At 40.6% G+C, this 27,949-nt stretch overlaps 2 protein-coding genes across 2 annotated transcripts; one reads left to right on the forward strand and one right to left on the reverse strand.

Moving 5' to 3' along the window:
* The first annotated feature begins 99 nt into the window (after positions 1–99).
* On the forward strand, positions 100–18,116 carry cdh15 (cadherin 15, type 1, M-cadherin (myotubule)). Its single transcript, XM_005466916.3, has 14 exons — positions 100–309; positions 9,267–9,434; positions 10,678–10,833; positions 11,377–11,521; positions 11,738–11,919; positions 11,994–12,122; positions 12,236–12,418; positions 13,540–13,784; positions 13,885–14,021; positions 14,151–14,381; positions 14,483–14,722; positions 15,101–15,249; positions 15,392–15,586; positions 16,859–18,116. Exons 1-14 carry the CDS (start codon positions 259–261, stop codon positions 17,057–17,059), a joined length of 2,412 nt encoding a protein of 803 aa, XP_005466973.1. The 5' UTR covers positions 100–258; the 3' UTR covers positions 17,060–18,116.
* spg7 (SPG7 matrix AAA peptidase subunit, paraplegin) lies at positions 17,914–27,695 on the reverse strand. The gene is made up of 17 exons (XM_005466917.4): positions 27,166–27,695; positions 25,759–25,861; positions 25,592–25,681; positions 25,204–25,445; positions 24,956–25,095; positions 24,299–24,401; positions 24,063–24,188; positions 23,744–23,906; positions 23,168–23,341; positions 22,967–23,091; positions 22,741–22,843; positions 22,267–22,377; positions 22,068–22,183; positions 21,424–21,580; positions 19,444–19,607; positions 19,027–19,104; positions 17,914–18,937 (listed from the first exon to the last, which is right to left on the reverse strand). Exons 1-17 carry the CDS (start codon positions 27,385–27,387, stop codon positions 18,728–18,730), a joined length of 2,427 nt encoding a protein of 808 aa, XP_005466974.1. The 5' UTR covers positions 27,388–27,695; the 3' UTR covers positions 17,914–18,727.
* Between the last annotated feature and the right edge of the window lie 254 nt (positions 27,696–27,949).

The following is a 27,949-nucleotide window of genomic DNA, read 5'->3' on the forward strand; positions in this document are numbered from 1 at the left end:
CCATGACTGTGAGACATACCCCAGCTATGGACAGGGTGGAGCTGTGAGAGACAGATGCTGGGAGAGGAAAAGGGGGAGAGAGAGACAGTCTGAGAGAGGTTGGAGAGAAGGGAAGAGGGGGACGGGTTTCAGGGTTGGAGAGTTAGGCCTGTTTTGTTCAGGGGAGCCGCTCAGCAGCCAGGTTTTTTGTGTGGACCCTCAGATTTTTCAGTCATCAGAGATCTGTCTGTGCTGAGTTTCTGAGTGTAGGAATTGAGGATGGCGGTCCGGATGTTGATGGTGTGTGCGCTCGCTACGTTGGTTTGTCGGGTAAGAAAAAATCTTTGTCTCCTCATAGCACCTGTTGACTGAGATAAACAAAATTTCATGATTTATTTGAACTTTAGGCTGTGTGTGTGTGTGTGTGTGTGTGTGTGTGTGTGTGTGTGTGTGTGTGTGTGTGTGGTGGATTGAAAAAGGCAGCCAGTTTTAAAAACGTCTGGTCGCACTGACTTAAATCAGTTTTGTAGCAGATGCTGAGAAGTGAATATTGAACTCAGTGCACAGGTGCCTGAGCTACTGGAGGGAGTACATGTGCTCCACTTTCTGCATGCTATAAAAATATCAGCGAGAAGTAACTGAACGCATGTATTAGACTGGCTGTGACCGTGTGAATCTGTACGGATCTACACTCGGCCAGCTTCCAAGAGCCTCTCTGCTTCCTGCTCGTGCTCTTGTTTAGAGGACGACCTTTAGCTGCTCTGCTCTTTAAATATACAGTTTATGTTTTTACCTGAAACATGTCCTTGGCCAAGCAGTTACTAATTTTCATCAATAGACGCACCATTCACCGGCTCTGCAATCAGAGATCAGGCCTGATATAAACATTACATCCAAGTCTGAGGAGGATGATGGAGTGTTTTGAGGAACAGGAGACTCCAGATGTGTACAGAGGGCTCATGGCATCATTAGTAGCCCCTGTCAGCAGACACCATTATGAAATCTATAATGGAGGACAATGTAAACTGACTTATTGCCCACAGCCCTTCCAACCACCATCAGTCCTCCTCTCTGTTTGGAGTAGTAATGCAGCCCAGGTTTCGTGAGGGAAGTCTTGCCATGATGTTTTATAATTCACTATAAATGTGGCTGATCCTATAAAGCTCTTAAAATGAACGGTTCGCATGTTTTCCGCCGGTTTCTCTGATCTGCTGCTCGGATCATTTGGGTATTCGGTAACTAATAATAATGAGATAATATACATTGCCTCTTTTGGTCACGCGTGTGATAAATCACTGACACCGGCCACGGAGGAAGCTATTTTGTCACAGGACATCAGTAGCCATTTTATTTGTAACTCTTCATATGCACATAAATAAATAATCCTGTAAATGATTTGAAAGCTCAGTAAACACTGAAGTGACCTTTACAGTTCAGGATCCGGGTCCTCAGGTCTGATATCAGACAGCCGCTTAGTCTCTGTGTGTTGAGGGTGATAAGGGATCACATTGCTCCTTCAAACACTGGAGGTGTTACAAGTCCCAGAGTGAGGGTAATACATCCATATAATACAATATAACCTTTAAAAAAAAGCAATAATTTATGGCTCTTCTGAAAACTGTCTTTTGGCCTCCACATACTGATCCCCATAGGTGTAAAAAGTGGCACACATAGAGCAGCAGATTTATGGTAGCTACAGTGGTCGGTGTCCAGTGCTAAAATCATTCTTTCATGGTCTTCAGCTTATCCTTACCATGGTCACGGGGGGGCTGGAGCCTATCCCATCTTCCATGGCCGAGAGGCAGGGTACACCCTGGACTGGTTGCCAGTATGACGCCGGGCTAACACAAAGAGACAGACAATCATTCACACCAATGGCCAATTTCGAATGACCAATAACCTTAACCTCATGTCTTTGGACTGTGCTGTGTGACTGGGTGAATTCGACTTTTAGTAGAAATTCCTTCAAGTTAAGTAGAAGGGTGCTATATAAGTACTGGTCCAATTACAACCTAAGCAATAGTTGTTTACATACGAGAACTTCCCAAATACCTGTTGCCTTATTTCGGATTTGATATATGTTGTGGTTTGCCATGCAGCTTCCCAAAACTCACACATTTCCAACAGTGGACCAAAGCCTTCATACGTGTCACAATCTCGTCATGTCATGAATCCAGTTCAGTAAAACGTTTAAGAAGATTGCAGTTACAGATTTCTGTTCTCGCTGCCACTTCCTATGTAGACCTCTACACCAGCCCAGCATCCACTTCAAAACTCTAGGGAGTTGTTTCCTCATCAATCCCTAATTTGTATTTGTATCATACTTTTGGGGAGTGATGAGCTTGGAGTCTAGAAACTCTAAGCATATTATTCTTCTGCACTGCTGTAATGACTGATTTTTGATTGAGATTGGTGTAAATGCCCAAACAGAATAGAAATGTACCGTATGAACCCTTCAACCAAAGCAAACAAGATGAAACTGATGCAAAGCCCATGTGTGGAGTAAACCTTTCCATAAACCAATCAGAAGAGAAGTACGTAAACAAATCAAACTGATTACTCTTTAGCTGCGTTCTCCCTGAGCATGTCTGCCTGTCTGTGCATAAAACCTATAAAAACTGCTGTAAAAATGCTCATGTGTAATTGGACACACACTTCTGCCCTTTCCAAAAATACCTGCTTCAAAGTTTAAGCAGTTTTCCTGAGACAGCTTGTTTTTAATACAAAATCTTTTAATACAAATCTTACAGCAGCGATTGAGCTGAACAGACATCCATCTTCTAGGATGAATGAGTCAAAGGCATAAAATAAAAGGAAGGAAGGAAGGAAGACAAATGCATCTTGTATTCATTATTTTTGCTCATGCCAAACTGTTCTATTTTAGCGAGTCACCACGTGTATACAACAGACCGAATTAACACACATAGCATATAAACAACTTACCCCAAATCTTCAATCTGAATGAAAAAGAAATGTGTTCAAAGTAATCCTAGCCAGTGGTCCTAAGAGGTTACAGATGGACACGCTGGGAAAATGCACAAACATTTTGGGCATTGTTTCTCTTCTGTGTACACTTCATAAGTGAAAGAAATTTGTCAAGGCCTCTGCTACATAAATAATCAGAGTAAAATTAATTGAACCATCAGCGGCTGTCAGGCCACTCCAAAGGCTTTCACTAGTGTCACCTGATAGCTTTCAGTTGTGTTTTAATTTTTCAGTAAGCTGTTTGAACTCAAGTGTTGGTGCCTGCTTTGGGTACGCTGCGGCGAGGAGAGGGCAACAGCCACAGCTGTTCCCAGATGCATATGTGATGCCATTTGTCCCGCTCTGTAATCCCCCCTTGCGGAAAGAGGAGTGCGTCGCATCTGGACCATGAAATCGGGTACAAATCAAGAGTGTGGAGCGGCTGGCCAGCTGGCGCTGAGGTCTCACTCATCGGAAACAATCAGTCAGAGGATTTAGGGTCTGAATCACAGGTCCTGCTGGGTGTGGATACCTGCAGGCTGTTTGCGCTAGCTAGAGTTTCAGAAAGAGCAAAGGGTACAAAATACAACTTCACTTTCATAAAAAAGATTCAGCTAAGCAGTAAAGTCAATTTCCTTTTCTTTGTGTTGCCTCTTTCTTACAGACTGAGACGTGGAAAGCCGTGTGGTGACAGTTGGTAATTTAGAGGTCATACATATACTCACGCACCCACAAGAATAACTCAGCAGCAGTGCTATGATGGGTTTCTATTATGGACCGTTTGTATCCCTGGTGAAATCGTAAATTAACACATACAGAGATGTTAAAAGGACATCCAAATGACTTGGACACATACAGCATTTCTTGAAAACTGCTAAAGACTTTACTACTGAGTAGTTTGTTAAATACTCTCATAACTTCCTTTTCATGAGCATTATTCCTTTGAGTTTCCTTGTTTTGGAAAAAATACATGATGCTCCTGAATTTAGTGGCTGTTATCATGTGAATAATTCAAGCCCAACACTAATATCTTGCATAATGTTTTTTTTTATTCCTGGAAACTTTAAATTTCCACTAATTAGGTTATAATCACATATTTCCCAACAGTATGAGGTTACAGTGATGTGTCTGTGAAGGTTCTCAGTCATCCAACTCATCGTAGTATAAAGAGCTTGGAAAGAAAAGCGTCTGGACTTCTTGAGTTGCTTATAGATTTTTCACCTCCCATCCAAGAAGCTTCTTCAGTTCTAAGGTCAAATGGTCACTTTAAATCTGGGACTCTCCACCATTTGACCTTAGAATTGAAGAAGCTTCTTGGATGAGAGGTGAAACATCTTCAAGCAACTAAAGAAGTCCAGACGCTTTTCTTTGCAAGCTCCTTAGACTTACAGTGATGCTTCCACCTCCAATGAGTCTAAAAGGTCTTGAGGATGAATATGCTGTTTTGTTGTGTTATATATTCCAGTTAACAGAATTTGTACAATGCACTTTCTTTACTAAAGGCCTCAATGTGCTTTATATTAAAGGTAAAGACATTACCATATGATCACACAACCCCCTATGAGCAAGCACTTGGCAACAGTGGGAAGGAAAAACTCCCTTTTAACAGGAATAACCTCCAGCAGAACCAGGCTCAGGGAGGGGCGGCCATCTGCCGTGATTGATTGGGGATGAGGGGAGGAGCACAGGACAAAAGACATGCTGTGGTCGAGCCTGAGATTATTAATAACTAATGATTAAATGCAGAGTGGTTCCTAGCAGCCTGGACCTGATGCAGCATAACTCAGGGAGGATTCTTGGTCATCTGATCCAGCTCTAACTATAAGCTTTATAAGAGTGGAAAGTTTAAAGTCTAATCTTAAAAGTAGAGAGGGTGTCTGTTTCCTGAATCTCCTGAATCCAACCTGGGAGCTGGGTCCATAGCTGAAAGCTCTGCTTCCCATTCTACTTTTATCTTAGGAACCACAAGTAAGCCTTCAGTTTGAGAGTGAAGTTCTGTGTGGATGATTGTAAAGTGACCAGTACAATAATTGTACTGGTCACTTTAATATAACCCAACACTTCACAGATCACGTTATTTAATTTTATTATTTAGGAACTGCATGCTTATTTTCACCCCTAACAAACCTACTTTTAGCTAAATTTTACAGCCTTGCATTGCATTCCTAAAGCTCAGACATCTGTTCAAAGGGGGAGGCACGCTTGTTGTGCCACCAAAAATAGGGTGTATATGCCCATGTCAGGCAGTCATGACTTAGCAAAGAGTGGAGCTGTGGGATCAGTACTGCTGCGCGGTCGAGTGTCTGTGCTTGAGGTCCGGTAACAGAAGTGACCTGAGGGACACCTGTGTGACCTCTAGCCTGTGGCCGCAGGGACCCCCTGGCATGTTGCAGGCGTGGCTTCTCAAACACTCAGTGTTTTCTTGAGCTCTTTGCACGACTGTTACACAAACACATGTGGAAAGAAGATACTCGGGCTGATAGAGATTTAGTACATGGATAAACAGAGGGGCAGACTTCACTACAGACAGAATGAATTGAGTGAAAGGGACAAGACTTCACCCAAAAAATTAATTTTAGATACTACAAAGCCTTACTTTTGCTTTTAATCTCTCCCTGTTATCCTTCACTGTTTTAACCCTGTAACTTGTGTCTCTACTTTACAGAATATTTCAGATGACTCCCATATTGTGTGAAAAACATTGTTTTGCAACCTGTGGCATACATTTCCATGGCCTTTTTTTGTAAAAGGCATGCCTTGCAGAGAGTGGCTCATGTCCAACAAATAATGCATTTGTAACAGAAACAGTACTTGGAAGGTGGACAGCTCAGAGGGCTCCATGAAGGAATGTCTCAGACTGAAGGCATTTGCAGGGGTGGCAAAACTTTGACAGTAGTTTTACAGTTAACACCTCATGATGAATTGCTGGTATGCATGCCTGACATTGTGTTTGGATGGAACAGCTATATGTCTGCACATCTTTTCCTTTAATACTAAGTATTAAAGTCATTTAAGAAAGTTAGTTTTTATTGCAAATTACATCGCTTAGAAAACATTATGTGCAATAGAAAACCTAATAGATTTTTTCCCCCAGCGGAACTCACCACATGCAACATAACACATATCCATCTCTTGCTTCACAGTATTTCAGTACTCTTCACAGTGTGATGGTATGCTTTTGTTCTCCGAAGCCAGCATCAGTGAGGTAGAGTCAAACTTTCTCGAACCTGTTAAAGACTCCTTAGAGTGCTTAATGGTTCTTGCTGTGAAGGCACGTCGTCCCCAAACGAGGCGTCCGTGCTCCTGTGAGGGTCCGAGGTGAAAGGCCAAGCTGTAAAAGTATCTGGGAAAAGCCTCTAAAAACAGTTAATCTGTGTGTGGTGTCGTCGCTCAGCCTGTCAGGAGAGGCACTCGCCGGTCTAATTGGTAACACGACACTTTGGTGCTGCCGCATTTCGGTCTGGTAAAAGCATTTTAACAGTGCTGATGGAAACACTGTCCTCCAAAACACAGCCTCATCTTAAGTTGAAGCAATGGGACAGGTCAGTGATCCAGAGTGTCTAAAAAGAGAAACAAAGAAAGAAAAAGTTAAATGTCGATTTGTTATCAGCTGTAGTTAACTGTCTTTCAGGGGTTCATATTTGAAAACCTCTTGTTGCTGATGTTGTGATGGTGTTTTCTTCACCATGGAAATAACCCCATCATCATCCACTTTAACTGTCTTCTCTGATTTGTCTGGCGTTTTTGTGTTGCGGAGCTTCTCAGTGCATTCATTTTTTTAAAGAATGAATCAGTCACTTTTTTTATAGATTTGTTTTTGGTTTTTTGTTGTTGTTGTTTTTTTTCAGGCGTTACTTACACATCTCATCTATGGGCCTCATATTTTAAAATTTCAAGCCTCTGAAAGGGAAATGGAAGATACGGTATTAAAATGGCTGTAAGTCCTACTCATTTACATCATGGGCCACCTACAGCCAACTTTGATCTTCAGTGGGCCGGCCCACTGACACGCCCCTTTCTGTCAGTCAAGAAGCTTAACTAACATACTAACTGTACTTCTAATACTATAGGTATTTAAGTAACTAAGAAGTTTACCTTAATTACTTTGGTTTAGCGTAAAAGGCCATGGAGGAGATTTTTAGCAGCTGGAAAAGTTGTAAAACTTGTTAAAAATACAGTTAAAAGTCACCCTTCACATTTTCCTCTGCTACCCAGCGGGCCATATTGGAATCTTTGGCGGGACAATTTTAGCCCCTAGGCCTTATCTTTGATAACACTCTCCTACACAGTTAATAAGTACATTAATCTGGCCAAGGCTTTTCTTTGTGGCGTTTGCGTGCTCTTCCTGTTTCTGAGTGCGTTCTCTTCAGTTTTTGCATTTAGTGAAGTTTAACAGATGAATCTAAATTGCCTACCATAGGTGTGAATGTGAGTGTGAATGGTTGTCTCTCTTTGCACCCTGCCTCTTGCCCTACGGTAGCTGGGATAGGCTCCATCCCCCTTTAATCATGTTAAGGATAACGGAAGAAAATGGATGGTTGATGAATAAATTTAAACCCCTTGAATCAAAGCTGGAACTCTGCACTTCAATCATATATTTCTTGCTTGATTTAAAATATACTGGGTTTGCACATAGACAACCACCATAGTGGAGTGTTAGAGAAAAGTAAGCAGGTTCCTGACAGAGGAAAAGCTACAAAAATCGTGTTTTTGTCCAACAAATTTTGGACCTGTTTTCAGTCTTTTAAACAAAGCAGACTATAGATGAGCTCGGCAAAGTTTGCCAGTTGCATGAACTTGCAATGTCACTGACTTCACTGCAACTGTCTGTGTGTGCATTCTCAAATGTGACCAATTCAGACAAAATTAGAAAGTATTGTATTTGGAGAGGAGAGGAGCAACTGTGATGCAGCTGTTGTTGATTTTAAGATTAACCAACAATGCAGTATGTGTGCTATGCCTGCAGAAGTTTGTGAGTTCATATATCGGAAGTCTTTAGTATGAAAGGAGATAACTATCAAAGCGATTTGGTGTGGGTGACACGCACTGCTGGAATCTGAGTGTAAACATCTTTGCCAGTGTGTAGATGTTGATGGCTACGAAAAGTTAAATAGGTATCCAGGCGTTGGGAATATAGAACGGTCTAAGATTAGCCTGCCCTCTGACTTGACCTGCAGATGCCAGCAGTGGCTGCCATTCCTCCATTCACTGTCCCAGCAGCATACCAGAGGATCAGTACAGCAGATCACTCACCCTAGAGACAGGATGGGCTCACAGCCCTTTTAAAAAATATTCACAATTTTCTTTATCTATTACTCAGCTTATTTACACACCCTATAAAACTTTCATGAAATAGGTTTACAATTAATAGTTAGAAATGCACTGCATGTGTGTAAATGCAAAGAGAGATAAATGAGAAAGCCTTTTGCATAGCTGATAGATCTGCATTTATTTCTGGTCTTGTGGATCGTGCCTCTGAGCTCTTAAACATATGAGGAGTAATCCTGAGAACAGTCAAATCCCAGAGAGAAGCAGGAAGCAACTTACGGAAATGTGTATATAAGCTTATGCGGGGGTGGGTGTTTGGTCTTTGCACATGCATGTATGTCAGTCTCTCTGTGTGTGCATATATGAGTGGGGGGGGAAATCATGTATATGAGCGTGTCTGTGGAATTCCTACAGCCGAACAGATCCGTAAGGTGACCCCAAACTCCCAGTCAGGTGCAGAGCTGAGCATAAAGGGGAATTTGTGAGTGTGAGCAGGAATGCGGGTGGGAAAGCACAGGATCTAAATCCATAGTCGACAGCTGTTGCGTGAGTGGGCTGCTCGCATGTAATGTGTGTGTGGGTGTTTTGGGGCGTACACACTCAGGACGAGCAATGTGCTGAAGGAGAGCCTGTGAAATGAGCAGGACTGTTTTTGTTTCCTCGTCCTGAGATGAATTTGCACCCAGATCAAAGGACGATGACATGTTAGTGGATGAAACCTGAATCTGCGGCCCTGCTCCCCTTCAGCCCCCGGACAATCCCACAGACTCCACATCACAGATGGCCTCGGCTCTACGCTGCCATTCCATCAGGCCACAGGGAGCGTTAGAGCTCTGAGGAAGACTCTCAACATCAATTTAAACAGCTGCAAATGTAATGATATAATGTGTGTATTCCATGAAGGTGACTTACATGTGATCTCACTGACTGCTGCACATTATAACTCCATTACAGCTCAGTAGTAGGAAGCAGTGTGTGTGTGTGTGTGTGTGTGGTTAATGTCTAACTTCATTTTCCAGTGAGTTTCATGCTGTAATTTTTTTTTCCTCGTCCAGGTGTGGAGCTCTGCAGAACCTCGCCATAGTGAAAAAGAGTTGCATCCTCAGGTCCTCCACCCATGGAGAAGTCGAGGCAAAGGACTGGTCAGAGTAAAGAGGGACTGGATCATCCCTCCAATCAGAGTGTCAGAGAATAGCAAGCAGATTCCTGAAACCCTTGTCCAGGTAAATGCCAAATGAAAGCTTTTCACATCAGATTCATCACTGCATTCGTCTTCTCTTTTTCTTCTTCGTCTTCTCTCATGGGTTGCCAGGTCTGTGATTTTCCTGCAAAATTCAAGCACTGGACTACTTTTCAGGTTTTTGTTACAGGCCTATTTGGCATGACCATTCATAAATACAAATCCATATTCCATATAAATAATCTATTTTTACTAACTATACACTGAATATAAAAAATCCAGGTAGTAACCATGGTGACACATTGGGTGGTAAAGTCCAGTTCAATAAGGAGAGAGCATTTGAAGAACTGAACATGATTTGTGATTTATTGAAATACAAGGTTTGAGTAATAAACTTTTCAATGATCAGAAATGAAGTTACATAGCAAAGCAGTGCCGTGTTAGGAAGTAGGACAGAACCCTCCAGAGTCCAGACACTGGTGTTAGCAGAGGTGAAGCAGGTGGAGATTTGAACGAGAATCTCTATCTGGCACGGATGCGGTGGATTGGGGGAGGATGAGGGTTGCACAGATGAGAGTGAGGTTTAAAGCACATGGGACTGAGGCTGATTGGCTCGCAAAAGACAGACAAGAAAATGATTGGGCCAGGGTGATGACGACACCGTGGGAAAAGCAGAAGGGAAGTAAAAAAGAGACTAGGAGCCCAAGGAACCCCCACCACACCCAGCAATGCAATGCAGATGAGGGAATACAGAGCTTATTGACTGAATTTACACATAAGCTTCATTCATGAAGACATTTGCTTTGTTTGTTTTAAAACCAGGCATAATGACATCTGAGAAACTGAGGGGCACTGCACACTCATAGGCTTTGTACAAATTTCCCAACAAGGTGCTAACTTTTGCAGGTGCAGTAAATATGGAGTTTGGTGACTAAATTCACACCATGCTAATTGTGTTAATTAGCGAGGACTGAATCCTATTAAGCCGATTTCTTTAATATTGAACACCACTGATTGTAAATTTCATTCAAATATATTACACACAACATAGAGCTGTTGTTACAGACTACCCATGACCTAAATGTACAAATCATACCTTACACTGAGAAATAGCCATTTTTATTAACTGAACTCCATGCTATAGAAAAATGTATTCAGTTTAAAAAAAAATACAAACTTCTTGTTTTGATTAGTTTAAATGTCAGATCTCACGGCCCTAATTGTCCACAAAGTGACTCATTTGAAGTTTTTGATGATCATCAACTTTCTCTAATCTTTCTGTCCAGATCAAATCTGACAAAATCTTCACCGGTGAGGTAATCTACAAGTTAGAGGGACCGGGGGTTGACCAGGAGCCCAAGAACCTGTTTGAGATTGATGATAAGACAGGGGTGATCAGGAGCAAGCGGCCACTGGACAGAGAGAAGTACAGCAGCTTCTCGGTAAGACTGCATTTATGGAAGTTTTAAAGCACAAGTCGCCAGAAGTGCTCACTTACACAAGCTACAGCGTGCTGTTTAAGAGCTCCTGTGTGTTCCAGAGCGTGTTTCTGCCTTAAAGCAGACAGGAAAAAGCAAAACAAAGCAAAGCCAGAGGTCAGCTTTCCAGGGATCTTTATGAGCATCTCGGGAAGGACTTCTGAATGTTTGAGATCATATGACTCGTGATGTAACCCTGACCCAAACATCCTGCTCTTTTCTTTCTGCCAACACATGTTGTGTTCAGATAATGTAAAAGTCTAAAGACACCTTGAGGGGATTGCTGGATATGGAAGATTGTTTCTGCCACTGGAAAAAAACAACCATCTATAAGTCAAAATTTAAAACTTCTGAGAAAATAAGTTCAATTCAAGTTAAATTTTCAACTTAGCTCTGCCGATCATGCTTCTATAGTTGGATGTTTGTGGCAAGCACAGTGATATTTGATTCTAACACATTTTCTGTTGTATTTGTGTTGTGTGTCTGTGTGTGTGCGTGTGTGTGTAGCTTAAAGCCTTCGCGCTGTCCCCCAGTGGAGAGCGACTGGAGAATCCGACCACCATAAAGATAGTAGTGCTGGATCAGAATGACAACAGACCTGTCTTCCTTCACAGCCCATTTGTGGGCACTGTCTCTGAGTTCTCAGTCCCAGGTACACACACATATGACCAATTTAGACATAACAAGTGAACTATTTTTTTTCACCTAATAGTCCATTTTAAAGACACGGTGTTTTGTAAAGTTGGACATTTTCTCAGTGAAGTCCTGCAGTCTCAGCACCGAGCATCCGAGATCCACTCTGATCTATCTTTCGAGGGACTTTATGAGATCTGTCCCGCTGACCCGAGCTCTCAATCATTCACGACAGGCACATCAGTAATGACAGTGACAGCCATAGATGCAGACGACCCAGTGACAGAAAACGCTGTTCTGAGCTACTCCATCATTGGCCAGGAGAGCATTCCTCCCAACGCTATTACCAAGATCATGTTTGGCATCAACAACGAGACAGGTGCCATCTACACAAGAGATGTAGGCCTGGACAGAGAGGTAAACAGGAGGAGGGCTTTTGCAGAGCATCATAATGCTTTTATTTCACTAACGTGCTGTATTGTGTCCCGTAGGTGGTGAAAGAATTCAAGTTAAAACTACAGGTGGCTGATATGGGGGGCATGGGACTAACAAGTGAAGGTGTGGCAATCATACATGTTTCTGACATCAACAACCACGCACCGCAGTTCAGCCCTGACTTAGTAGGTCTCAGAATTTGCACATGGAAAATACTTTCAGTAATTTTAGGATCTAACCTGTCACTTCAATTTGTTATCATGATCAGTGATTTCTTTTCTGTTTGTGGCGCGTGTAGTACAGCATGACAGCGGTGGAGAACAGGAACAACTATGAGCTTGGACGGGTGAATGTGACAGACAGAGACGATACTGGAACGGGAAACTGGGAGGCCAGATACTCCATTGGCAATGACCATGGGGGAAACTTTGCTGTCCATACTGATCCCATCACCAACCAGGGGGTCCTCACAGTGGTGAAGGTAAAGCCAGGGAGGGGGAGTGAATGTTTCCAAAGCATTCACAGAAACAGGGACAATATGGTTCTTTATTAAATATTGAACATTATTAAACAGGTAAAGTTGGGGACTTACATAAATGTGATAATTTAATAATTAAGAATTTATACAGCAATAGCCATAGAAAAAATGACATGACGAGACAAGAAGATCTTTCTGGTTTCCAGGATTGTTGTAAATCGCATGTTAAAAAAAAATACTGTCATAAACAAGTGACATCACCCTTTAAATCTACATGGCCATTGAGACCGTCATACACAATTAAACACCACCATCTAGTGGATCGTATTCAAACTACATTGTGCTCAGATCCACCCATCCTTTAAAGCAGAGATGTCATTTTACATTTAGACTCGATCTGAAGTGGGCCAGAGAAGTCAAACTCTACTCTGTATCAGTGTAAGGACATTTAGGTACACATTTAGTCCCTGAGAAGTCTTAACATGAAGAAAAGAAGAACAGTTTTTATCAATAAGCCTCTGTTTTTCTACATGATAAATGTGGAAAATTATGCTAAAAATTCTGATAGTTAGTTGCCTAGACAAATCTTTCAGTAGATGGTTAAAAACAGGAACTTTTCTGTCATTTAATTGTTTATCTATTAGTTTACTTTCCTATGCTATGAATAGTGATGGAGAGGTCTTTAGAAAAGCTGCAAAACTTGTGAAAATACAGAAAAAAAGTGAAAATCTCTGCATTCCTCCACATTTTCTGAAGCCTTTCAGTGGGTCAGATTGGAGTGTTGCCAGACTGATTCTGGCCCCCGGGCCTTATGTTGACACCCCTGCTTTAAAGCCTGAACCATGAAATAATTTCCAGAAAATTTAATATATTTACTGAACCTTCTGACAAATTAAAGAAAAAATAAATATTAATTTCCACATATGAGTTTTAATTTGAATTTGCTACATTCACGTGCATTTGTGTGCGTGGTTTTTTTTTTCATTTTTCTTAAAAAACATACTTTGTAAATATAGACCTGTGTTTCCCATCAGATGCTAAATCGTGTTTCAGATTACATGAGATGACTGAATTTATTGTTTTTGTTTATTTATACTTTAAGTCTCTGCTGCTCTGTATTGCAGCCCCTGGATTATGAAGCGCAGAGCAAATACCACCTGTTTTTGGAAGTGGAAAATCTTAATCCTCTGAGCAGCAAGGCTTCCAGGCTGACTTCGAGCATTGCCACAGTTACAGTCACTGTTGTGAATGAGAATGAAGCCCCACGTTTCAGAGAGGACCCCATACAGATTGAGGTCCCCGAGTCTGTGCAACCTGGCACATTACTGAAAAGCAATATTGCCTTTGACCCTGATAATTCTGATCTGAGGTATGATATAGCAGTGAAACAAGAGATGTTTTCCTATTTCCTAAAATAAATAAATAAATATGTGACCACAGGGTAATTTCCTCTGCTGTCTGTATGATAGGTATGAGATTAGCAGAGATCCTGAGAGTTGGCTGGACATCAACAGAGATACAGGAGACATTACAGCAAAGAGGAAGTTTAACATGAGATCTCCACATGTGAAAAACAGTATCTACACTGCTGCTGTGAAGGTTACAGGTCAGCACGTCTACTCATTCTAGACTTTTAGCATTAAAAAAAATCAATGTAAAATCAAAGCTGATTCATAAAATGTGAAATTGTTTTGCTATTGATTTACACATTGTGTATTTACCTTTTCTTGCATAGATGCTGGTGGTGTTTCAGCCGTTGCTACAGTGGCCATCGCACTCAAAGAGACCAATGACTTCCCCCCTCAGGTTTTCCCCCTGACTGGTTTTGTATGCAGAGGCGGCAGCAGGTCACGTAATGGTTTGCTTCTGACTGCTGTAGATGAAGACCTTCCTCCGCAGGCTGCACCCTTCCTCTTTCAAATACCTGATGATCTGTCAGCCAACTGGACCATCACTCAAGTAAATGGTAAAGAGTAACAAGAAGCAGAATTAATGGTCGTTCACTTAGGAGCTTGCAAATCTTATTTCCTCTCATTCTCTTTTTTAAATTTTCCTTTTTTTTTTTAGATACTCATGCCATGCTTCAGCCGCTTGTAGACCTGGAGGTCAGAGACTATGCCGTCACGGTGCTGGTATCGGACTCCGGCAGCCCAGCTCTGAGTGCTGAGGCTCAGGTCAATGTCACTGTTTGTCTCTGTGACTCCTTCAGAGACTGCAAATCTGAGGCTGGGGCAATCTTAGGCTCCAGTGTGGGAATCAACTTCATCGCACTCATTATCATTGTGGCGAGCGCTGCACTCCTGCTGTGTAAGTAATTTCAGCCTTTCAATAAATGTTTAAAGCAAAAAGATTTAGCAAGATGGATGGATTATTCATGCAAAATAATCCATATCCATATTGCTGCTTTAGTGAAAAAGTTTGCCACAATAGGTTAAAACCTGCAATAAGTGACTTGCTTTGCATGCAGTTTAGTGCACACATAATCGCAAAGACTTATGATCCAGCCATGCGAATAACAAGAAAAACATGTATCCAAATCCCAGCATGCATTAACAAAATAAAGCTGCAATAATTAGATTAGTTAACCGACCATTTATGTTTGAAGCACAATGTAAGAAAAAAAGTAGATACAAAAAACACTGATAATGAATAATCAGATAAACATTAATACATTCATTTTTGCAGTGCTTCTCCTCCTGGCTGTGGCTCTGACCGCCTGTGGAAGACGCCACCACATCAAGAAAGGAACGGGACTGCTCATCGGGGAATCTGAAGACGACATACGTGACAATGTCTTCAACTACGATGAGCAAGGTGGAGGCGAGGAGGATGAGGTAAGGCTAAAACACGGGTTGGGAGACCATGTGGCGCATGAATAGAAGACAGTCTTACTCTTTGTAATTTAATTGAATGTTAATAAAATTTCATTGTAACTGATGGTTTGAGTGTGCCTGACTTCTTCCTCTCACAATGCAGAACGCCTTTAATATTGACCTGCTGTGGAATCCCCATGATGCACCCCCCACCCAGGGGTCCTTTTACCCAGGGTCTGGAATTCCTCCTCGAGGGAAGCAGCCCCTTAGAAAGGACGCCCCACATAAACTGCCGTCGCCCACCTACCCACGGAGGCCTCCTGCAGATCCTACTGACATCGAGGACTACATTAATGATGTGAGAGGCTCCTACCATTTATTAATTTAACACAATAAACAAAATAAAAACTTGCTCTTGAAGCAAAAACTCAATCCAAATCTAAATAAAATAAAATATGGATCATTAGATTTCAAAACTCTTACTAATGAAGTTACTGAGAGGTATTCTAGATGACAACCAAACACAGCACAACTAAATTTGGATTGTGCATGTTTTCTTTTGTTTACATGTGTAATCATAAATGCCCATATTTTAGAAAGACTCATACACACAGGGGTGAATTTCACAAGTTTTAAAGTAGGTTTCAAGTTTAAAGTAGATGATTATTATCTACAATATGTCCTGCTTTTCAGCCTGCTTCTCATCTCTGCTTAAGGCTAATGCTTTTCCCCAAAAACGCTTCATTGTATGACGATTTCTTAATAACATTAAATTTTACAGTAATGGATTACAGCGCACTGGGAAAACAATTTCAGTACAGCAGATATCTGTCTGAAAGTGCTTGCTTATAGGGGTTTGTCTGATTGTTGGGGTTTCTTGTCTATTATTGTAGGGTTTTTACCAAACAGTATAAAGTGTCTTGAGGTAACTGTTGTACTCAATTGGTGCTATATACATAAAACTGAATTGAAATCTGCAGGCTTTGAAAGTGTCTGTAAATAAACCACTATTTAAAAAGCCTTTACTTGATCTAACTATAGTAGCTAATTATAAACCAACTAATCTCCTATTTCAAACATTCTTAAAGGAATAGTTGTAAAACAACTAAATGATCATCTGCGGAGGAATGGTTTATTTAAAGAGTTTAAGCCAGGATTTATAGTGCATCACTACTGAAGGTAGGACTCTGACATTGGCCCCATTTCTGTGCTTGTTTTGTTAGACCTCAATGCATCATTTTACACTATTGACACAATATTTTACAGCAGAGATTAGAACAGACTGTTGGTATTAAATGAAATGTCCTGCAGTGGTTTGAGCTGTATCCATCTAATAGATTCCAATTTGAGCACATAAATGGGAAGTCTTTGTCACACAGTGTTCTGCAGTAGGACCAATACTATTTATATTAATTATTATGTTTAGACACTATTATTAGAAAACACTGCACTTCTATGCAGATGATACCCAGCTATATCTAGCTCCCTATTGCATTATTATTGCAATACCATATTGCACCTATTATATAGAAAACTTTTAAGGTCAGTAGTAAGCATTTACAGGTCAAACAGCATTCCCATAGCCTTTTTTATTTACCCTAATCAGCTAAGAAACATGTTCTTTCCTCAGGGCCTGGAAGCTGCTGACCATGATCCAAATGTGCCTCCATACGACACTGCCCTCATATATGACTATGAAGGAGATGGCTCACTTGCAGGAAGTCTCAGCTCTATTGCTTCGGGTAGCTCTGATGGAGATCAGGATTACGACTACCTTAATGACTGGGGACCACGCTTTAAGAAACTTGCCAACATGTATGACCCACGTTAGGGTGGACAGTATGCCACAGAAAGGATAGCTGTGTGATTCACAAGCAGTTCAGGACACAGATCATGCCTTTGGAGGTTTGTTTGTTTTTTCTTCTGGACACGTTGGAAACGTCCAGAGCAAGATTTAAAGTTTGCCCAGGTAAAATGAATGCTGTAATAGCACTGGCCTCAGATCTAGTGTGCCTCACGTTTTAGTGGACACACTGATAAAAGGGCTCACTGCTAAGTTTTGTGGTTAGCTCAGGGAAAGAAAGTGAGACAGTGAGAAATTTGAGTTGACACGATCAGTCACGAGGAAACGAGGTGTGCATGCTACAGGGCAGAAAATGTGTTAAAATGTGTGTCCAAGTCTGGCGTTGTTTGCTCTCATCCTTAGATGGCTCAGTAATGATTCATACAAGCCTTAAATACGTTCTTGTTTTTGTATACATGATTATTTTATAAGACTAATTTTCTTGCATATTAATTTGCTTTTTTTGGTGACAGATCCTTCATTCCAGCATCTGTTAATCTTTTTGGAAGCCATGTCAACACAAAACATACCGCAACATAAACATTCTGCAATTACTCTTTTTGGCAGTGAAGACTTTAATTTCTTTTTTACATATATGCTGATTGAATGTTTCTGTTTCTAATTAATAAATCAGAACCTTTTTACTGTGTTTATTATTATTATTATTATTATCAATACATACCATTAACATTAGATTTTCCACAAAGAACAACACACAATGTTTAAATAAAACTTTATTTAAATATTTGGCAGAACCATTCTTTGGAACTTTATATTCACTTCTAGCAATAAAACCAATGTGCAGTCCCTAACTAATAGTGTTTCTCAAAAAAGAAACACAATCTAATCTACTCCTACTTAACTACTGATTCATGATGAGAGAAGGACCAAAGTGTGTGGTGGACAATCTGCTGCTTCATCACCAGCATGTCACGCATTTTGAAATCTCAGCTTTAAAGGTGTTTTACAAAATGCAGAATGTGGTTTCCTCAGAACAGTTATTCCTTACAGCCTCAGTTTCAGGTTCACACTGCAAGTTTCCAAAGCGGTCTAACTGCAGCTCACTACAGAATAATGCACACCTTGATGAGTTTTTAAAACCCCAGTCACAGGCATCAGTGCCAATATATTTTGTGCATGTGACCTACAGATTATTTCAGTAAAGACAAACTCCAGTTACAAATGCCCAAGCAGCTTCCTTACTGCCATGTGAAATAACACAAATTCTCCAAAGAAATATCTGAAGCTAAACCTGAAAATGATTCATTATATTTTTAAATTAAAATGATCACATCCACTGGAGCCATTAACACCTATGTTTGCATAAACCTGCTAAGTGCACAAAGTAAATACTGTTCAGAGGCTTTTTCTAAACCATTAGCACTTTGTATTTTTTAGAGTAATCCTGTTTAAAAACACTTGCTTTTATTGCTACCATTGCATATTCATATGCCTCGGCAGCAAGCACACAAGAAAAATGATAGAATTCCTCAAAAAACATGAATTCTGAAAGTTGCAGATTATCACACACATTAGCTAAGTGGAGACAAGTGTAAATGTTCATTTGCACAAAAGTGTGCATGGTTTTATAAACTTCTAACTGTTAGAAATATAAAGCACTAAAGAAGGGACTAAATACACTGTACATTTCTAAGATCACGCCAGCTGAGGGTTCATGTCCTCGTCTGTCTGCTTGCGGGGCGGAGGCGGCTGAGGCTCGTCTTCTCCTGTGTCTTGTTTGTCCCTCTCGGCCTCCACCCAACTCTGTGGGAGGATCATCTTCTTGGGCCCGTGGGGTGGTGGACCCAGCAAGGCTTCAATGTCATCGTAGTTCACGACTTCACGCTCAAGCAGCGCATTGGCCAACTGGATGGACAGACCCAGCGAGTTTTTAAAGGCAATACAGAAGAATTGGCCTCACATGATTAAAACACATAAAGAAGAAAACAACTGACCAGTGTTAGTTTGTCTCTGTTGTCCAGGAGCAGCTTCTCCGTTTGTCTGTACGCACGGGCTATCATTATCTTAGCCTCCTGCAAACACAGAAAGACGCAGGCAAATTTACCAATTCACCTTTAAAACAAATTTCAATTATTTATTATTATTCCTTTTAAGATTACATTTAAATGAATACAATTAATGTTAAAACTGAGAAATATTATGATTATGATATTGATATTGAAAAAAAATATTATTTTTAATAGGATGCTTGTAGCAAAGCATCCAAACCTTTCAGAAAATGTCCCGTACATACTCTTAACAGCTGCAAGAGCTAAAAATTGATCCTTTAGAATAATAATCTTAGCTTATTACTTCAACATTCACAGTGTGCTAATCTGAGAACAGAGGACTAATCCGATTTTTGAACCCACATGGTCCATCTGCTGCTGCAGGCCCTGGCTGAAAGGACGGCGCCCAATGGCACCTTGCTCTTCTGTTTCTGGGAACGAGACCTGCCCGACACTGTCGCACATGCCGTACTGCTTCACCATGGAGTAGGCCACACGCGTCACCTTGCGCAAGTCATCTTGAGCTCCTGGGCACAGAAAAAAAGATGCTTAATTTAATTACATTTAATTAAAGCCTACTCCCACACCATTCAGGGTTAACCAAACTTGCCAAAAGGGAGAATTTTTATTTGGCTGCCCAGCAATTAGATATTTGACTGATAATAGAAAATGTATTTAAAGTAGTGCTGTCAAAATTAACCATTAACTCAGATTAAGCCGTCATCACGATTAACGCGATAAAAAAAACTTTAACGCTATTAACGCCTCTGGAGTGCAGAATGACTCAAAATCCCTGAAATGTTTCTGTCAACGCATTTCGGGCAGTTTGTCAGGTAAGGTTACCGTCGCACATCCGCAAATAGGCAGTGGTAGTGACGGGCAGCTGAACCAATCAACTCAATTTGGAACATTGACCCTCTCAATGGGATATTTGAACATTAAAAAAATAACAAGACGGAACAGTCGACCGACATAAAGTATTTTGCACATTGTGCAAGAAGGAATTTTCTTTTCACCGAAGCACCTCCAGCTTAAAATATCACATTGACGCGAAACATACGTTAGCCGGGGATGCTGCTAGGACTTTGGTTAATGCATCACCCACTCACGGAGCATCGGGGTCTCAGTAAGTCTACCTCAGACATATCGACTGACACAATGCCAAGTGGACTGCAACAAACTGCAGACCTGTTAATATCGTTGAGAACGCGCTTTACACAGCTTTGGTTCCCGTTTCAAGGACTTGAAGTGCCTCCCCAAGAGTGACAGAGAGAGAGAGGATAAATGTTTACAGTTTTTTGTTAACATGAATGTTCAAGATGTTCAATAATCATGTTAAGTGCATATATTTTCCATGTTTCTCGAGTCTGTTTGCTCATGTTAAATGAAATGCGATGAATATAGATTAAAAATGAATGATATTTAATCGTGATTAATCAAAACTAATCCACAGTAACCCTGTGATGAATCTGATTAAAAACTGTAATTGTTTGAGAGCACTAATATATATTATTTATTAGTGTATACTTATTAGTATATAGGTGTTTTTTTTTTTAACCTGTGCTAAAAGATTGAAGAAAACTATTCAAATTCTCTTTGAATTTAAGCATTCATTCTTTGTGTTTATTCTCCATTTACTTCATTATATTGCATAAATGTCTGTTACAAGCTTAAATATAAAGTTGAAAAAGTGTAATTACAGCCAGGCTACTGATCAAGTAATTGCGATTAATTACAGAAAATTGTGTGATTAATTAGTTAATTTTTTTAATCTATTGACAGCACTAATTTAAAGTAAACAGCATGACAAAAAAAAAAAAAGAAGTATTCACTGGTCGGTTGTGATTGCAGTAAACAGAAACCATAAACATGGGTGTAAATCATCGGTCATGATAATGTAACAATTTGCTCTGTGACCTTGGATCCTGGCTTTCTTCTGTGTCTTATTTTGTCATACACCACTCATTTAAGCAACTTTGTAGACTAACCACACTAAACACCGATAGCAACATCTCCCCCTGATCGTAATAGTCTGCCCCAGGAGGACAATGCACCAATCTACACCACAAAAACTGCTCTGTAAGAGCATCTAGGTGTGCAGGAACAACCTTGATCCACAGATCCCTACGACAGAGCGCCAACCAATTTCACCCTGTGATAGCTGGGTTAGGATCCTCTAACATTACCTTGGAGCAGACCCCACAGGACACCTGCAAAGAAGGCCTGACTGTAAGCTCCAACAGGCCAGAGCTGGTTTAGTGTCGGAAAAAGAGAACCTTAACGATATCAAGCAGGTGCTTTTAACACTGCAGCTGATTCGTGTGAAGATTAGTTGGAGGGTACCTGTAGTAACCTTGTTAAAGGTGATTGCCTCAGCAGCTCTTCCTCCTAGAGCCATACACATCCGCTCAAACAGCTGCTCCTTGGTGAAGAGGTACTGGTCACGGGGTAAGATCTGGGCAAATCCCAGAGCTGCGTTTGTCCGTGGAGCAATGGAAACCTGAAACACATCACATGACCTGTCAGCTTACTAAGGTTTATGAAAAGGTGAATTGTACAGAATTAAGTGTTAACTCTTTGTACTGTTGCCTTTTTAGTGTATTTAAATTTGTATAATAGCCTATTAAACTGTATGCTTTTCTAGATCAACAATAACAATGTTCATAGTTGTGTCTTGTGTGGGACATGCTGCATATCCATTTGGGTTTTTATACACAGATGTATGAAAGTCTAATACAGCAAATGATATAAGAGGCAGACAAGGAGAGACTGAAGAGAAACCTAGGATTATGTGAGATAATGAATAATCCAGGCATCTGTATAAACTGCCAAAACACTTATCAGTGGTGAAGTGGAGAAACAAGTGCTCCTCTAAAATCAAACCCTACTCTCAACACACACTGTGGAACGCTTATCTGATTAAAGCTAAACATGACAATTAGATCTTGAAAGGTTTACTTATATAGAATGCGTCACATTTCAAGTACCTTCATAACTGCTTCTGTGTGCTCAAGCAGCCATCCCACTAAGGCATGTCCAGACTCATGGAAGGCAATGACCCTCTGCTCCTCTTTAGACAGGATCTTACTCCTCTTTACACTTCCTGATGACACACATTTGTCAGATTTTGCCACCGACACATGAGAAATATTTATTTCCCAGAACTTAGCATTTGCATTGTTGTACCTGCTATAACTCTCTCCACCGCATACTCAAAGTTAAAGGTATCGATGGATTTGTACCCTTCTCTGGCGGCATGCAGGGCAGCTTCGTTACAAATGTTTGCAATGTCTGCACCTGCAGAGACCACATGAGATAACAAACGTTAGAATAACACTTCAACATCAGCAGTGTTGAGATGTTTCATCCTTTTTGATTTGGAACTTCTCTTTCTTCATGGAGGCAGATAGACCAGTACTTTATTATGCCCAAAGATGTTCATAGACTTCAGTGAGGACTCGGGATGATGCTCTTTAAATGATACCAATGCCAAGAAGGAGTCTACTTATTAAACCAATACTGATTATTTTATTGATTTCTGATTTGTTGTCTGAGCAAGCCTGCACAGAACATAAGCTAATAAGCTTGATGATTATGATGGACTGGACAGTTTAGTTTTGGTTCTTGATCCCCATCCCATAACCATAAATGTGCACGAACCACTGAAGCCTGGGGTGAGCTCTGCCAGACGCAGGGAGTAGAAATTCGCTGGCTGAGTCAGCTTCAAGATCTTCAGATGCTGCTCAAAGATCTCCTTCCTCTCCTGGAAAACAATCGAAATGAAACAAACCAATCCAAGTCTCCTGCACAGCAGCAAGGTTAAGTTGTTATTAAATGCTCAACAACATATGACAAGGATACCCATTTGGAGGATACCCAATGATACCTGCAGTGTTGGTAGATCTATAAAGATGTGTCTGTCCAGTCTGCCTGGTCTCATGAGAGCATTATCCAAAATATCTGCTCTGTTAGTGGAAGCAAGAACAATGACATGGTCTGTTGTTCCCATACCTGCAAAAGAAGAGGACGTTAAAGTATTCTGCCTGTAAAGCGAATGGGCTGCTCTGAAACCAGATACTTTACTCACCATCCATTTCTACTAGCAGCTGGTTGAGAGTCTGCTCCTCCTCAGTGTTGGAGAAACCCGACATGTTGGTGGAGCGCTTCTTTCCCACGGCATCGATCTCATCGATGTAGACGATGCAGGGTGCTCGAGTGCGAGCCTCCTTGAATAAACTCCTGACCCGAGCAGCACCCAGGCCTACAAACAAACACATTGTTGTACATGTTCTGGTTCTGCTGGAGGTTTCTTCCTGTTAAAAGGGAGTTTTTCCTTCCCACTGTCGCCAAGTGCTTGTTCAAAGCTGGTCATGTGATTGTTGGAATTTTTTATGTATCACTGTAGGATCTTTACTTTACAGCGCATACATATATATATATATATATATATATATATATATATATATATATATATATATATATATATATATATATATATATATATATATAAAATAGGGCACTCTCTCTTACAGGCTCAAGTCAATCAGATATCTTTCACTACAGTAAAACCCAATACTATATCTATATGATGATCATAAACAACATTATCAACTCACACAGTGAATATTAACATCATGTTGATGCTCGTGCTGTGTGTCCATACCTCCAATGACCTCCACAAACTCAGAGCCAGCCATAGCCAGAAAAGGCACCTGGGCTTCCGTAGCTACAGCCTTAGCAAGCAGGGTCTTCCCACATCCTGGAGGGCCAAGCAACAATGCACCCTTGGGAACCTTGGCGCCAAGCTGGAGGTATCGTTCAGGACTCTATCAAAAGGTAATGCTAGTGCTGTGAGTATTAGGCCGCAGAGGAGGAGGTTTGAGGATTCAGTTGATCAAGGCTTTCTTAATGAAATCTCAAATATTTTATGTGGTTCACTTGTGCAAAATTAGCGTATTTTAACTTTTGAGTGTGTTTCTTACCTTGAGGTAGTCAACAAATTCCTTTACTTCCAATTTAGCCTCATGCATGCCTGCCACATCTTTGAAGCTCACACCTTTACCCGACTTCCCATCCACAATGGTGAACTTGGCCATCTTCAGCTGATTCTGTTAGGCACATTGGAATGTGGAGTTAGTCCACAGAATCACGTAATATAAAAAAAAAAACCCAAAACAAACAACACAGATGTCAGTTTAATAAAATGTGTTCCATTTACAAAAGCGCTGAAGCCGCCATCTCTGCCACCCATGCCAGCTAGTCGAAAGATATACCACAGAATCGCCACACCGATCGCAGCCATGCCCAGAGCATAGACTGCACTGAAACAAGAATAGAGGGAGAAAAAAAGGCTGTTTTTAACTTTAAATTACGACAAACCTGTAGTTCAAATGTTAAAATTTATGACCACATTGAATGAATGCATACGCCCATAGTCTGAGAAACAATAATGAAGTTCAATTGGATTTGAAAAGAAGCGCTTCTTGGATTCAAACAACTTCTACTGGAGGTGCTGTTTGGCAGGGATACACGTAGCATAAAATATGAAAAAGAAAAAACAAAACAAAACTCCAAGGCATTTTCTTTTCAAAATAAAATTAAAATGCTTTTATTTTCACAAGAAGGTAAAAACTCCCAACATGTTCCTGGCACACAGCCATTCATGAGGAGAAAAAAATAAATACTGCTGAACTTATGTTTTTATGGAAAAAAAAGAAAAAAGCAAAATAAGCCATAATGTTGTTTTTGTTGTCTTATCTGCTCTGTATGATTTTAGCAGTGCTTTGAATTATTTCTTAATCTTCACAAAATTTTAGGAAGGCACCTCATAAAAGATTTCTTATAATGTCCGCTCTGATAAGAGTTGTTTTCTTACTTCCCAAAAAATCCAGTGCGCTTGTAGGACACTGGTATTCTGTCCTTGCTGTCAATATTCAGCTCCTCCTCGGCAGCTCTCAGCTTCTCCTCGAACTTGTCAATGTTGGCAACCTGCATTCTGTACATAAGCGCCAGCCTCTGAGAAGCATGAGACGTGGCAGGAAATTAGAATTAAGCATGAGGGTCTCCTGCGCTACTTTAAGTGTGTTAACTGTGTGTGTGTGCAGAAAATCATGTACAACATACAGGCCTTCCGAAGATGACTGCTCCGGGATGAAGGTATATTTCCACAATATCACTCTCGGGAACGACCTGCACACGTGACACCTCCCCCTTGGCAAGCATCTCGTTCACAAAGTCGTTCCAAGAGATGTTACCGCCACTGGTGTTAATGGAGTTCAGCAGGCTCATGATGAGCGCTATGATGAAGAGGGTTCGCAGGCGTTCCCGGTACATCTGATCCTCCTGTTCACGACGTTTCTTCTCCTCTGAAAGGTGAGGCCGAAAATAAAAATTAAAATAAAATAAAATGAAAATAAAATAAAATAAAGTAAATGATGTGACAAAGAAACCAGGTGTGGTGCAGGTATTTATCAGTCGTGCATCAAGTAGCAAAAAATTATGCATCGCTTACCTTCATCTTCCTCTGGCGTCTTCCCCTTTGGCCCATTCTTTTTATCTTTGTTTTGATTAGACTGAGATGTACTGAAGAGATTTGTTGCCCCTGAAATCAAATAGTTTAATTTAAAGCAGCTATAAGTGAATTTTTAAACAACTTATAAAGGTAAACTAAGTATTTACCGAGTAGATTTGCCAAACCAACAGGGTTCCTGAGCAGGTTGTTCCTAATTAGCTCTTTTCTAAGTCCCGCCAAACCAAGCCCCAAAGGTCTGTGGAGAAGACTCTGTTATGGGAATATTGGAGAAAAAAAAAGTGGAAAGAAATCAGAATCAAAATCAGAACTAGAAAAACCTAGTTAAATCAAAAGTGTGTAAATGTATTATCAACAAATGTGTTTACAACTTAAGGAAAAACAACAGACAATGTCACAATCTCAAATTGAAGATTTTCCAGAGTAGAATAAAAATAAGCGATTAAGGCATCTGTGACGGTTCTCAGTCATCCAGGTCATCGTAGTCTAAGGAGAAAAGCCTCTGGACTTTTTTAAGTTTCCTTGAAGTGATTAAGGTGATCGTACTTGACACTTTCAAAGTTAACAATTTAAATCATTATAATAAAACTATGTGCAAACATATGTGAAGTAAATCTCAGTAACAACAGTGCACAGAGATTAATATTTTCTTACATGAAGTTAGAGTGACATGTGAGAAGGAAATTTGACTAGAGCCATGGATACTTCTGATAGTTTATTAATTAACCTCAGTCGATGCCAAAAAAAGCTATTAGCACTGTTTTGGGAGGTAAAATAACTCATAGATCAAGTGTTGAAAAATCAATCATGTTGAGCCTTCTGCTAAAAAGATATTCCCCTGGCCATTTCTTTAGGTACACCTTACTCTCAGACCTGCCGTAATCCTTTGTTACATAGATTCACACAAATTTCTCTGAGATTTTGGTCCAGATCGACATGATAGCAACACAGCTGAGTCATGGACATGGTCAGCAAGAACCCTCGGTTAGGTTGTGACATTTAAACAATGCTAAATGGTACTAAAGGTTCAAAGATGTGCCAAGAAAATATCTCTCATACCACCACCCCACCAACAGCAGCCTGAATCATTGATACAAGGCAGGATGGATCCATGCTCTCGTTTTGTTTATGCCAAATTCTGGCCATGCCATCTGAATGTAACAGAAGAAATCAACTCAACAGACCACGCAATGTTTTTCCAATCTTCTATTGTCCAATTTTGATGAACCTGTGTGAAATTTAGTCTCAGTTTTCTGTTCTTATCTGACAGGAGTGGTCTTCTGCTGCTATAGCCCATCTGCTTCAAAGTTCAACTGCACAGAGATGCTCTTCTGCTCAAAGCAATCTGGGAATTCTCCTCTGACCTCTAGCATCAACAAGGAATTTTAATCCAGAGAACCATAGGTCACCGGATATTTTCTCTTTTTTGGATCATTCTCAGTAAACAAGAAGAAAACCCCCCAGCAGAACAGGAGTTTCTGAAATACTCCTGTCTGGCATCAACAACCGTCAGTGATTTAAATCACCTTTCCTCCTATTAGTTACTTCACCCTTACCTGTATGAGTTTCTGTTGCTGCTGATCTGTAAGAGTCCGCTCTGACTTTGTAAGAAGCGTCTTGCTCACGTGATCACACCTAGACAGGACATTTTGAACACCGCGGCTGGATAATGGCTTGCTCTCCAATACATGACAGTTTCGCCTCAGCAGCGTCCACAATAAACCTCTGCTGTATTTGCGACAAACGCCAGCACTTTGCTGCAACAACAAAGCTGACATAGTAGCTGTCGTTAGTCGAAAGCGAACATTTAACGGAGCTAATGCACCGACATAGTTGTCTCCGTCTCCTCGGAGGTTTTATAAGCTCGGTTTAGAGCTAGCTCGTTGTTATTCAACCAGCAGCCGGGCAAAGACGTCAGCCCTGCGGGGACCTACTTCCGCGCGGGAAACTCACAAAGACTGTTTAATTAAAAAAAAATCGGATTTCATCATTATTTACTAATCCTCGTTAGACAGACATTGTGTGTTCAGTATGTGCAGAATACTAAATAATACAGTTAACCGCATCCCGGAAGTCGAACTTTGAACTTTAACCTTTCTTTGTTGATCTTTAAGGACCTGCAAGCTGCGCATATGTTTGCGCAGGATTTACGCAAAACAGCTTTAAAGCCGCACATTTACAACACATCAGAAATACAGAGAGTACAGTTACCGTTACCCCCTCTTTAATTTTGCGAAATTAACCGCAATTTTTAAAGAATTAAAAAAATAAAAAGTGTGTGTGTGTGTGTGTGTGTGTGTGCAGAAAATATTAGTTTATTTTGTGCTAGAGTCTGACGCA

This window comes from Oreochromis niloticus, linkage group LG1, assembly GCF_001858045.2.
Source record: "Oreochromis niloticus isolate F11D_XX linkage group LG1, O_niloticus_UMD_NMBU, whole genome shotgun sequence".
NCBI classification, from domain to species: domain Eukaryota; kingdom Metazoa; phylum Chordata; class Actinopteri; order Cichliformes; family Cichlidae; genus Oreochromis; species Oreochromis niloticus.

Excerpts from the sequence above, each read along its gene's own strand:
- cdh15 (XM_005466916.3), top strand. The coding sequence starts at position 259 with ATGGCGGTCCGGATGTTGATGGTGTGTGCGCTCGCTACGTTGGTTTGT. Across the intron at positions 310-9,266 it reads TCGCTACGTTGGTTTGTCGG|GTGTGGAGCTCTGCAGAACC; the intron begins GTAAGAAAAAAT and ends TTCCTCGTCCAG. Across the intron at positions 14,723-15,100 it reads GAGCGCTGCACTCCTGCTGT|TGCTTCTCCTCCTGGCTGTG; the intron begins GTAAGTAATTTC and ends TCATTTTTGCAG.
- spg7 (XM_005466917.4), bottom strand. The coding sequence starts at position 27,387 with ATGTCAGCTTTGTTGTTGCAGCAAAGTGCTGGCGTTTGTCGCAAATAC. Across the intron at positions 25,096-25,203 it reads CAGTCATCTTCGGAAGGCCT|AGGCTGGCGCTTATGTACAG; the intron begins GTATGTTGTACA and ends CATGCTTCTCAG. Across the intron at positions 24,189-24,298 it reads ATGGCGGCTTCAGCGCTTTT|AATCAGCTGAAGATGGCCAA; the intron begins GTAAATGGAACA and ends TGTGCCTAACAG.